General features: G+C 40.1%; 1 gene segment (V, D, J or C); it reads left to right on the top strand.

Annotated features, from left to right (window-relative positions):
• The first annotated feature begins 4,129 nt into the window (after window positions 1–4,129).
• The window catches only part of LOC125024126, a 79,427-nt gene continuing 70,370 nt past the window's right edge, over window positions 4,130–13,186 (top strand). Inside the window, 2 exon segments of the V gene segment in view lie at window positions 4,130–4,181; window positions 4,274–4,586. Coding sequence covers window positions 4,130–4,181; window positions 4,274–4,586 — 365 coding nt within the window.

The raw sequence follows: 13,186 nt of genomic DNA, 5'->3' as shown, positions 1-13,186 counted from the left end.
TTACAGTTCAGACTCAGACTAGTGTTGATCCAGTTTACCAGCAGATGATGCTGAGCACCTGTTAATGAAGACACAGTCAGGAGAAAGACTATAAACGTAGAAAATAAAATGTTTGTCATGAAGAGAAACAACATTTAAATGTAAATGAACATGTCTGAATGTGATGGTTGAATGATCCTCAGGAGGAGATGAACTGTCACCTCACACCACCTCTGCTTTCTCTCTTTCATTACAACAGATGTGTGTTTGCCTCCTTCAAATGTGTTTTGCATGATTTTTCTGCATCACTGCTGCTCAGAGTTTAAGTTCTTGTGTCACAGAGACTCTGAACTGTTTTCATGCACTCACACTGAAAATAGATCTGGTTCTCAGTACACTTCAACCATCAGTGGAGTATAGACTGAAGATGCTGGAGATTAATACCGTCTTGGTGCCCATCATGGTGGTGAGTTCACACAGTGACAACACTAGAGTCATCAAGCAGAAACACTATGTGTCTAAATAAAATTAAAGAAATTCACTGACACTTTTTCAATACACAGCTTTAAATTTAATGCAGGAAATATCAGAAATGATGTAACAAATGAGAGACTTAATTTCCCTCCTATATATTGATAAATACTGTGTTTTAATGATAGATGAGTAAAAAGTGAAGGATTGAGACATGAACCAACCACAGTGACACTAATCTCCAGCAGAATTTGTGATGTAAATATTTTCTTGTGTTCCATTCAGATCATAGATGGTTTAAATCCAAAGACTATTTCTCCTGATGTTGTGTCCCTGGTTGCCTTCAGTGTGTTGAGAGCAGAGAAATGATTTCCATAGAGAGGAGGCTTTGCATGGTCAGCTGATCCTCCAGTCAACTGAGAAGGTTTATAGTCCTGTGAGTTCAACACTGCAGGACTCAGATCTGTCAGTCAACACAGCAGAAACCACAACCACCATGACTCTCATCACCATCCTCATCTGGACGCTGGCCTGCTGCTGCTTCACAGGTTCATTCTCTCAGCAACATTTCACTCATCATGTGCTGCCTTTTCTCTCATTTATTTCTGCTGAGAAATCAATCATTTGTTTTTGTCTGCAGGATGCAGTGGTCAGGTGACTGTGACTCAGCCTCCAGTAGAGACATTTACTCCAGGATCCACTGTCACTATGAGCTGTAAAATCAACCCAAAAGCTTATGTGTGGTCAGATGGAGATACTAATGTACACTGGTATCAGCAGAAACCTGAACAAGCTCCAAAGTTGGTCATCAAACTGGGTAAAAATCCAACAAGTGAGTTTTCTTCTAGATTTTCTGGTACAAGTGATGGAGCGAACGCTGCTTTGACCATCAGAGGAGTTCAGACTGAAGATGCAGCAGTTTACTACTGTCAGAGTGAACACAGTAATGTGTTCACACAGTGATTTGTCGTCGTACAAAAACCTCCCTCAGTCAGACTGCAGAGACTCTGAGCTGTTACAGCAGGAACCGACTGCAGCTGCTGAAGAGGAAGAGACTCTGACACAGACCACTGAACACAGAGCTGACAGTAACCTCACCAAACACTAAACACACATTTACAAACACATATAAACACTATTTATACCCAATATAATTCATTTTGCTTGCAGCCAAAAAAAAAAAAAAAAAAAATCTGAAACTTTTATAATGATAAAATTTTCAATCTTCAAAATATGAAGCCATCAACCAGGTAGTTTATCTTGTTAAAGTCTCCAAATGGGGATCAAACACAGACCTGCATCATATGATGATTTAAATTGTATTATCAGACAATGAACATTTGTTGCCACCATTATAATTTTATTTTGAGTAATGGAAACACTTTTTTTCTCTCTGTGCTCGTGTCTCTGTCCCACATTCAACACATGAACTTCTTTTGTGTCAGTTTCCATGATCTATTTCTGTCCTCAGACTCTGCTAATGGAGACATTTGAATTCTTTTAGACCTCAGCAATACTTTTAATACGGCTGAGAACTTCTCTTCCTCTCCTCTACCTCTACTGTAGACCTCTTAGATCCTCAGCACAACTGCTACAAATGTCATATTTATTATATTAAGTGTGAGTGAAAATGATATTGATATAAATGACAAAGTTTTTGATTTTATTAAATGTCTGTTTATTCTTTCATGTGCATGAAATTTTATCAGCATTTTTACAATAATTGTTAAAGAGCAGAATCGTGTAGAAATGAAAGGACGGTCGCGTGTTGAGCAAATATGAGAAGAGAGAAGATGTGCAGCTTGATGAAAGTATCAGAAGCATCATTTCCAGACAGGAAGTGTTGCTGAAGCTCTACTCTGAGCAGCGGTCAGGCTCCAGGGTTTGAGTGACAGGGCTCTGTCCATTCAGACTGGCTTCACAGCTCACTGAGCCCGCCTTCCTCCACTGGTATGCAGTGAGGCTCAGGGAGCTGCTCCAGCTGTAGTGGCCGTCCCCCCCCAGGACCTCCACGCTGCGGGACACCCCCGAGGACCTGCTGCTGCCCCCCACCTTCCAGCCCAGACTCCAGGTCGAGGGGGAGCCCCCGCTGGCCAGACACACCAGTGTGGCACTGCTCTGCTGCAGCTCCTCTCTGGAGGGGGGGAGGACGCTCAGGGTGGGACGCACCACACCCACTGGAGTAGAGACACAAATACAAAGGAGTCAGGATGAAGGCTGCTAATAAAGGAAGATGACATTTCTAGTGCTTTATCAATGAACCACAACAACTTGTGCTGCTGTTGGACTCATAAATCTCTCAGTATCAGACCATCAGCCTCATGATTCAAGTGGAAATGTCACTAAAACATCAATTAATATTAATCATTGATGACGTCTTCATATCTGTTTCACAATGTGTGACAGTGAATAACTCATCTCTGGGATGATTTTCCATCTTTAAACTGACAGAGCTCAAACATTCATGTGAAGACAGTTAAAACTTTGACATCTGTCTCTTTCACTTCCTTTCAACTACATGTGAAATGAATGAAGCGTGAACACCAAGCTGATCTGCATTTACTGATGAAATGATATTTATCACTAACTGAAATCCACATCACACGTTGATCTAAAAACTGTTTCTATGTTAAAAATGAATAAAAGAAAATAACATTAAACTACTGATGTTACATTTTGAGTCTTACAACTTGACATCAGTCACATGTTAATTTAACACATTTTAAACAGAGAATAATTCAAAGTCATCGTGAAATAGAATATCAGAAAACTAATGATTTATTTTTATTTTCAGTTTCTATATACTGAGTTAATACTAATCTCTGTCAAGTTTCTTGTCACAGTTAAAACGTTGGATCATTTTTGTTAAATAATGAAAAATATCAACAACAAAAAATCAATGAACTCGATCACATTTTCACTAAATATGAGAAAAAAAGTTATAAAAGTAAAAAGCTACCAAGAAAAAGGTACTTACAGTCAACGGTGAGTTTGGTTCCTCCACCAAAAGTGTACCACAGTGATACAAACTCATCAAGAGGCCGTACAAAAACCTCCTGCTCTGAGAACAAACATCTGTCCTCTGAAAAAACTCTGATTCTTCTGATAACACAGCAAAAAATACACTTTTGTGAATGTGTTATGATGTGTAATCACATGGATGTTGAAATCATTTTTAAAAAGTCATAGTATTACTTTTTTCTACAACTGAAAGAGAAACCTCGGTCTCCTTTTAGAAATGTAATTGATTCCTAATTTTAAATCAGCTGACACATGATTAAATGTACATGATACTTTTATCACAATGATTTACAAGAAATGATGAATTATGACTAAAACACTATATATGATCTTCACTCTGATGAAATGAATGTTAGAAAGTAGAAATACAAACCACATTGAACACAAACTCATCCTTAAATCCTTAGTTGTGTTTGTAATGTAAATATTTTCTTGTGTTTCATTCAGATCATAGATGGTTTAAATCCAAAGACTATTTCTCCTGATGTTGTGTCCCTGGTTGCCTTCAGTGTGTTGAGAGCAGAGAAATGATTTCCATAGAGAGGAGGCTTTGCATGGTCAGCTGATCCTCCAGTCAACTGAGAAGGTTTATAGTCCTGTGAGTTCAACACTGCAGGACTCAGATCTGTCAGTCAACACAGCAGAAACCACAACCACCATGACTCTCATCACCATCCTCATCTGGACGCTGGCCTGCTGCTGCTTCACAGGTTCATTCTCTCAGCAACATTTCACTCATCATGTGCTGCCTTTTCTCTCATTTATTTCTGCTGAGAAATCAATCATTTGTTTTTGTCTGCAGGATGCAGTGGTCAGGTGACTGTGACTCAGCCTCCAGTAAAGACATTTACTCCAGGATCCACTCTCACTATGACCTGTAAGACCAGCCAGGATGTTTACACATATAGTGATGGAGATCAGGCTATGTCCTGGTATCAGCAGAAATCTGGACAAACTCCAAAGCTCCTGATATATTTAGTGAGCACACTTAAATCAGGAACACCAGATCGGTTTAGTGGCAGTGGAAGTGGTTCTGACTTCTCTTTGACCATCAGTGGAGTTCAGACTGAAGATGCAGCAGTTTACTACTGTCAGAGTTACCACAGCGGTGGTGTGTTCACACAGTGATTTGTCGTCGTACAAAAACCTCCCTCAGTCAGACTGCAGAGACTCTGAGCTGTTACAGCAGGAACCGACTGCAGCTGCTGAAGAGGAAGAGACTCTGACACAGACCACTGAACACAGAGCTGACAGTAACCTCACCAAGAACTAAACACACATTTACACTCACATATAAACACTATTTATACCCAATATAATTTATTTTGCTTCCATGTCAAAAACAAAAAAAATCTGAAACTTGTATATTGATGTAAAATTTTCAATCTTCTAAATATTAAGTCATCAATACTTCAAATCAAATTTGTTGCCACCATTATAATTTTTTTTGAGTAATGGAAACACTTTTTTTTTCTCTGTGCTCGTGTCTCTGTCTCACATTCAACACATAATCTTCTTTTCTGTCAGTTTCCATGATCTATTTCTGTCCTCAGACTCTGCTAATGGTGACATTGGAATTCTTTTAGACCTCAGCACTACTTTTAACACAGCTGAGAACTTCTCTTCCTCTCCTCTACCTCTACAGTAGACCTCTTAGATCCTCAGGACAACTGCTACAAAAGTCACATTTATTATATTAAGTGTGTGTGTAAATAATATTGAAATAAATGACAAAGATGGTGATTTTATTAAATGTCAGTTTATTCTTTCATGCGCATGAAATTTCATCAGCATTTTTATAATAATTGTTAAAGAGCAGAATCGTGTAGAAATGAAAGGACGGTCGCGTGTTGAGCAAATATCAGAAGAGAGAAGATGTGCAGCTTGATGAAAGTATCAGAAGCATCATTTCCAGACAGGAAGTGTTGCTGAAGCTCTACTCTGAGCAGCGGTCAGGCTCCAGGGTTTGAGTGACAGGGCTCTGTCCATTCAGACTGGCCTCACAGCTCACTGAGCCCGCCTTCCTCCACTGGTCTGCAGTGAGGCTCAGGGAGCTGCTCCAGCTGTAGTGGCCGTCCCCCCCCAGGACCTCCACGCTGCGGGACACCCCGAGGACCTGCTGCTGCCCCCCACCTTCCAGCCCAGACTCCAGGTCGAGGGGGAGCCCCCGCTGGCCAGACACACCAGTGTGGCACTGCTCTGCTGCAGCTCCTCTCTGGAGGGGGGGAGGACGCTCAGGGTGGGACGCACCACACCCACTGGAGGAGAGACACAAATACAAAGGAGTCAGGATGAAGGCTGCTAATAAAGGAAGATGACATTTCTAGTATTTTATCAATGAACCCCAAGAACTTATGCTGCTGTTGGACTCTCTCAGTATCAGACCATCAGCCTCATGATTCAAGTGGAAATGTCACCTAAACATCAATTAATAATAATCATTGATGACGTCTTCATATCTGTTTCACAATGTGTGACAGTGAATAACTCATCTCTGGGATGATTTTCCATCTTTAAACTGACAGAGCTCAAACATTCATGTGAAGACAGTTAAAACTTTGACATCTGTCTCTTTCACTTCCTTTAAACTACATGTGAAATGAATGAAGCGTGAACACCAAGCTGATCTGCATTTACTGATGAAATGATATTTATCACTAACTGAAATCCACATCACACTTTAATCTAAAAACTGTTTCTATGTTAAAAATTAATAAAAGAAAATAACATTAAACTACTGATGTTACATTTTGAGTCTTACAACTTGACATCGATCACATGTTAATTTAAAACATTTTTAAACTGAGAATAATTCAAATTCATCGTGAAATAGAATATTAGAAAACTGATGATTTATTTTATTATTTCAGTTACTATATACTGAGTTAATATTGATCTCTGTCAAGTTTCTTGTCACAGTTAAAACATTGGATCAGTTTTGTTAAATAATGAAAAATATCAACAACAAAAAATCAATAAACTCAATCACATTTTAACAAATTATAATGAAGATTGTTACAAAAGTAAAAAGCTACAAAGAAAAAGGTACTTACAGTCAACGGTGAGTTTGGTTCCTCCACCAAAAGTCAACCACAGTGATACAAACTCATTAAGAGGCCGTACAAAAACCTCCTGCTCTGAGAACAAACATCTGTCCTCTGAAAAAACTCTGATTCTCTGATAACACAGCGAAAAATACACTTTTGTGAATGTGTTATGATGTGTAATCACATGGATGTTAAAATCATTTTTAAAAAGTCATTGTATTATTTAAATGTAGCTTTACTTTTCTACAACTGGAAGAGAAACCTCAGTCTCCTTTTAGAAATGTCATTGATTCCTAATTTTAAATCAGCTGACACATGATTAAATGTACATGATACTTTTATCAAAATGATTTACAACAAATGATGAATTATGACTAAAACTCTATATATGATCTTCACTGTGATGAATTCAGTGTTAGAAAGTAGAAATACAAACCACAGTGAACACAAACTCATCCTTAAATCCTTAGTTGTGTTTGTAATGTAAATATTTTCTTGTGTTCCATTCAGATCATAGATGGTTTAAATCCAAAGAGTATTTCTCCTGATGTTGTGTCCCTGGTTGCCTTCAGTGTGTTGACAGCAGACAAATCATTTCCATAGAGAGGAGGCTTTGCATGGTCAGCTGATCCTCCAGTCAACTGAGAAGGTTTATAGTCCTGTGAGTTCAACACTGCAGGACTCAGATCTGTCAGTCAACACAGCAGAAACCACAACCACCATGACTCTCATCACCATCCTCATCTGGACGCTGGCCTGCTGCTGCTTCACAGGTTCATTCTCTCAGCAACATTTCACTCATCATGTGCTGCCTTTTCTCTCATTTATTTCTGCTGAGAAATCAATCATTTGTTTTTGTCTGCAGGATGCAGTGGTCAGGTGACTGTGACTCAGCCTCCAGTAAAGACAGCTACTCCAGGATCCACTGTCACTCTGACCTGTAATACCAGCCAAGCTGTTACCTCCACCTGTTATAATGGTGGAAAATGTCTTCACTGGTATCAACAGAAATCTGGACAAACTCCAAAACTCTTGATAAATTCTGTCAGCTAATGTGAATCAGGAACACCATCTCGGTTTAGTGGCAGTGGAAGTGGCTCTGACTTCTCTTTGACCATCAGTGGAGTTCAGACTGAAGATGCAGCAGTTTACTACTGTCAGAGTTACCATTATATAAACAGTGCTCGTGTGTTCACACAGTGATTTGTCGTCGTACAAAAACCTCCCTGAGTCAGACTGCAGAGACTCTGAGCTGTTACAGCAGGAACCGACTGCAGCTGCTGAAGAGGAAGAGACTCTGACACAGACCACTGAACACAGAGCTGACAGTAACCTCACCAAGCACTAAACACACAACATAAACAACTTCATCCAATTCACATGTGATTCATTTGGAAAACACATGAAGAAGAAAGTTGCCTGATTCAAAATTTAAGCTTTAAAAATCAGTTTCAGTCCATTCATTGTCCAGCTGTTTACAATGAAAAAGACATAACCTAATTCTTTGTTTTTCTTCTCTATAATCTAAGATCTCCTCATTTAATAATATAAGAAAAATTTGTCATAGATGATCATTTAAATCACATCTGATTCAATTCCTTTGAGACAATGATCAAAGTTTAAGTTTTAAGTTTTTATCGTCTTCACGAGATCAACAATCAAACTTCATGATATCACTTATTAACATTTATTCACCAAATCAGAGACACTGAGGGGTTGTAATGAATTCAGACTCATGGTTTTTGATGAGTTTAGTGCGACACTTTAAATTCAGACATGACAAACCTGCAAATTAAACAACAAATACAAAACCAGTATCATCCATAATATAGTGATAATAAACTTTTACTTTGAAAACTTTTAGCTAAATGACCTTGTTCCATTTAGACTCTGTAAATAACTTTAACAGGTTTTTAAAATGTCAAAAATTTTACACACTCACATTGATCTAACAGACACAGTGAATATATGTGAAAAAGATACAGAACAAGAAACATTAAAGTTCAAATCAGACTGATCCAACCAACTGAAGAGATGAACTTATAGTATCTGTAAAAAAAAAAAAAAAGAAATAATCGGTCAGAGTCACTTGAAATAACTGTGAAATAGTGATGCACACTCCTATTGTGCCATTATACCTGAGCTATTTCTTTACTTTGGATAAAAACTGTGCATATAGCTGCAACTTATACAAACTTATACCAATAACACTTACTCCATCCATCGACTCATGGTGTTTCCTGTGTGCTCTCGTCTGTCTGTCTGTCTGTCTGTCTGTCTGTCTGTCTGTGTGCAGCATCCATTCCTGAAGCAGGCCAAGCCTCTGTCCAGCCTCACTCCTCTCATCCTGGCAGCCAAGGAGGCCATGAGGAGCAACCGCTAACTCCCCAGTTTAGAAAGACTGTGAGATCAAATTCCAGGGACGGCCAAAGCAGTCGGCGTCGCCTCCTGGTCTACGTATATATATGATGACGACTATCAGCAGCCTGCGAGTGTTTCCTCAAAAAGGTCATAAGATGCTGCTCCACTCTTCCCGGGGTTTCCAAATCTTACCTCTTCATCTCACCTTTGCGTTTTGTTATGAAGCTGCCATAAGCATGGATGTGTCGTTCATCAGCACTAAACACACAACTTCACTCGATTCTCATGTGATTAATTTAGCAAACAAACACATAAAGAACTTCACCAATTCATATTTAATATGATGAAAACAACCAAAAAAGTAGCCTGATTAAATATTTGTCTTTACAATCATTTTCTGTCCATTCATTGCACAGCTGTTTACAAAGACACAGAAATAACCTACTTCTTTGTTTTCCTTCTCTATGATCTCAGAACTCCTCATTCGACAAAATAAGAAAAAGTTGCTCATACATGAAAATTTTAATCACATCTGTTTCAATTCCTTCGAGAGGAGGATCAAAGTTTAAGTTCAACTTATTACGCTTAACTTTTGGACAGGTCTCCAGTCCATCTCAGGACTGACACACAAAGACAGAGTATCTGGAGAGAACCCACACGGACACAGGGAGAACATGCAAACTCCACACAGAAATGGATTTGAACCCAGAACCTTCTTGCTGTGAGGCATCACTGCCACTCACGACACCACTGCGCCACTACAAGGAGAGACAATTAAAGTCAGATTTATTCATTTCATATGCACTCACTGGCCACTTTATTAGGTACACCTTTCCAATTGCTTGCTAACACAAATATCTAATCAGGCAATCACATGGCTGCAGATCAATGCATTTAGTCATGTAGAGGTGATCAAGACAACTTGTTGAAGTTCAAACCGAGCATCAGAATGGGAAAGAAAGGGGATTTAAGCGACTTTGAATGTGGTATGGTTGTTGGTGCCAGACGGGCTGATGGTCTGAGTGTTTCAGAAACTGCTGATCTACTGGGATTTTCACACGCAACCATCTCTAGGGTTTACAGAGAATGGTCCGAAAAAGAGAAAATATCCAGTCAGCGACAGTTGTGAGAATGAAAATGCCTTGTTGATGTGAGAGGTCAGAGGAGAATGGGCAGACTGGTTGGAGATGATAGAAAGGCAACAGTAACTCAAATAACCACTGGTCACAACCAAGGAATGCAGAATACCATCTATGAACGCACAACACGTCCAACCTTGAAGAAGATGGGCTACAGCAGCAGAAGACCACACCGGGTGCCACTCCTGTCAGCTAAGAACAGGAAACTGAGACTACAGTTCACACAGGCTCACTAACACTGGACAATAGAAAATTGGAGAAACGTTGCCTGGTCTTACGAGTCTTGATTTCAGCTGTGACATTCAGATGGCAGGGTCACAATTTGGCGTAAACAACATGAAAGCATGGATCCATGCTGCCTTGTATCAATGGTTCAGGCTGGTGGTGAACAGACCTTTAGGGATTATTTAATAGGTATTCATGGAAAATATAATTAAGCCTGTTATTCAGATATTTTTTAGGCCAGCAGAGGAGGTCTTGCAGGCCCTGACAGACCACCACTGGTACGTAGTCACGTGTCCTAAATAACTGTTTAAGATTAGTTTAGAGATGTTGGGCTGAGCAGGAATGAAAGACCCTGTGGTCAAAGAGGAGTTCTTTGATAAATCACATGTCACCAGAAAGTACAATCATCCTGTCTGTAGAAAAGATTTATGTTGTAGGAAATTCTCTTTTTTACCGGATATGTTTCATAATCACAATGTGCAGGTTGAAGGTAAAGGGAGTGGCACTGACAAATTACTTTCTAATGATTTATCTTGAATGTGAGAAACTTTTTGTGCTAAACATTGACTGACTCTGCTTGTGTCTTGTGGACTGATGTCAGGACGATTTAAATTCAGAAAATACACAGAGACACAGAGATTTTTTCAAATAGGGTATTTACAAAACAATGAAACAGTGAAGCAGGTTCTGAAAGTGGTCCATTTAACATATGTGTCTCCTGATGACACAGGGCCAATTGATGCCCTTTTTAAGTGCATTTCAGATATTGAGTCATGGATGGCAGCAAATTTCCTACAGATCAACTGGGACAAAACTGAGGTTTTAGTTATAGGTCCTGAAGGCCAGAGAGAGAAACTTTTACCAAAACTTCAAGATTTTAAACCAGCACAATCAGTAAAAAATCTGGACGTGATTTTTGACTCTGAGCCGAATTTTATTCCACATATTAAAAATATGACGAAAATAGGTTTTTATCATCTTAAGAATATAGCCAGAGTCGGCCCGTTTCTCTCTCAGGCCAGTACGGAGATGCTGATGCTTTTATCTCCTGTCGATTAGATTATTGTAAAGCCCTGCTCTCTGGTCTTCCCAAAAAGAGTATTTCAAATCTTCAATCATTACAGAACTCTGCTGCACGCGTGTTGATGAGGACCAGAGGGCGGGAGCATATTACACCGGTTTTAGAGTCGCTGCATTGGCTCCCTGTACGCTTCAGGGTCAATTTTAAGGTTCTTTTACTAGTTTTTAAATCTCTTAACGGCCTTGCGCCCTCTTACTTATCTGACCTGCTTTTACTACATCAACTCTCACGGATCCTGAGGTCCTCTGGCACTGGCCTTTTATCTATACCAAAACCAAGAACTAAAACCCATGGTGAGGCAGCATTTAGCCACTATGGCCCACACCTGTGGAGCAGCCTGCCGGAGAGACTCAGGACTGCAGAGACTGTTGATATTTTTAAAGAAGGTTAAAAACACACCTTTTTAATCAGGATTTTAACTGGTATTTATTTATCATTGGTATTATTTTATTCATTATCTTACACATTTTTCTCTTGTTTTAGCTGCTCACTGTATTTACTTCTTCTTTTCTATGTTTTTATTTTTTAGCTTTAATTTCAGTGTCTCCTTAGGGGGGTCCTCGACGCTGGGAGCGGTGTCTGGGCTGCTGCTGGGGGCGCTGTTCCTGGGTCCCTTCGGTCCGGCTGGCTTTCGTCTGTCAGGGTCGGGGGGCCTGGGTGCTGGTGCCCCCTGTGGCTCAGGTTGTGACTCCTCCCAGAGTGGATGGACCCAAAGATAGCGCTTCCTCAATCCTCAGTGTCATCTCATGTCTCCCTACTGTCAGTATTTTGTGTGTGTGTGTGTGTGTGTGTGTGTGTGCAGTATGGAGGGTGGGGGGTGGGGGTAATTGTTTTTAGTTTTTGTGTGCGTTTTTGATTTTTGTGTGTAAGGCACTTTGTGTTGCGTGTCCATGCATGAAAGGTGCTCTATAAATAAAGTTTGATTTGATTTGATATTTAGAACAGACTTTCACAGTGCAAGAGAACACAGGAAAAAAAAGTCAACACGCAAGGCTCATAAATCACAACCATCCACACACAAATATAAATACATACATAAATGCAAACAAAAAAAGACAAAGGTAAAAAACATCCAGGAATAAATGAAGTGTCCTTCATGTCTGCCTTAAAAATACAGTGAGTCTTGTCTTCATCTTGTCGTCATGGTGAACTTTCTGCAGACCTCTGGAAGGCGTCAAGCACCGTCACCTCTGGTCTATGTTGGACAAAGCCCTGTAAATGACAGCAGACATGGATTTTAACTGTGGCTGAGTTGGTATGAAACCAACTTACACTAGGTACAAGAGGAAAAAACTAAAGGAAAACATCTGAATGTTAATGCTGAATAACAAACGGAAGCATATCAAAGCTATTTCAGATGCAGTTTGGGTGAAACGAAGCCTAAACGCAGACTTAGCAGAGTTTCATAGCTAATAATCCCAAAGCAGCGTCTCAGGTGTTGAATGCAGGGTAATCAGGCCTCTATGTGTGTGTGTGTGTGTGTGTGTGTGTGTGTGGCAGTGAGTCACTGTCAGTGAATCTGGACACCAACAAGCGGCAGTCACACCGCTGGCTGGGCAGGAGAGGTGAGGCGGGGAGCTCAGGGTCAGACTGCGCTACAGTGCGGTGACAGAGAGGGGGCGCTCTTCAGTTTAGAGCGACAGCAACACCACAACAACAGTGCACATCATGTGTCACTAACCTCTCTGTCCGTGGTCCTGCTAACACCAGAGCTAGTGAGTGTAAGGCAGCAATACATGAGGCAGAGTAGAAGATGAGAGTGGAGGAAGAAAAAGTAAAGAGATGAAAACACAGCATGAGAAATAATGAGATGAGAGAAAGAACAAGTAAAGTTTCATGCCTCAGATGGGCCCACTTTAGAC

The sequence above is a fragment of the Mugil cephalus genome, chromosome 17, assembly GCF_022458985.1.
Source record: "Mugil cephalus isolate CIBA_MC_2020 chromosome 17, CIBA_Mcephalus_1.1, whole genome shotgun sequence".
Taxonomy (NCBI): domain Eukaryota; kingdom Metazoa; phylum Chordata; class Actinopteri; order Mugiliformes; family Mugilidae; genus Mugil; species Mugil cephalus.
The sequence above is the reverse complement of the archived record's forward strand: the minus strand, read 5'-3'. Positions and strand labels throughout refer to the sequence as shown.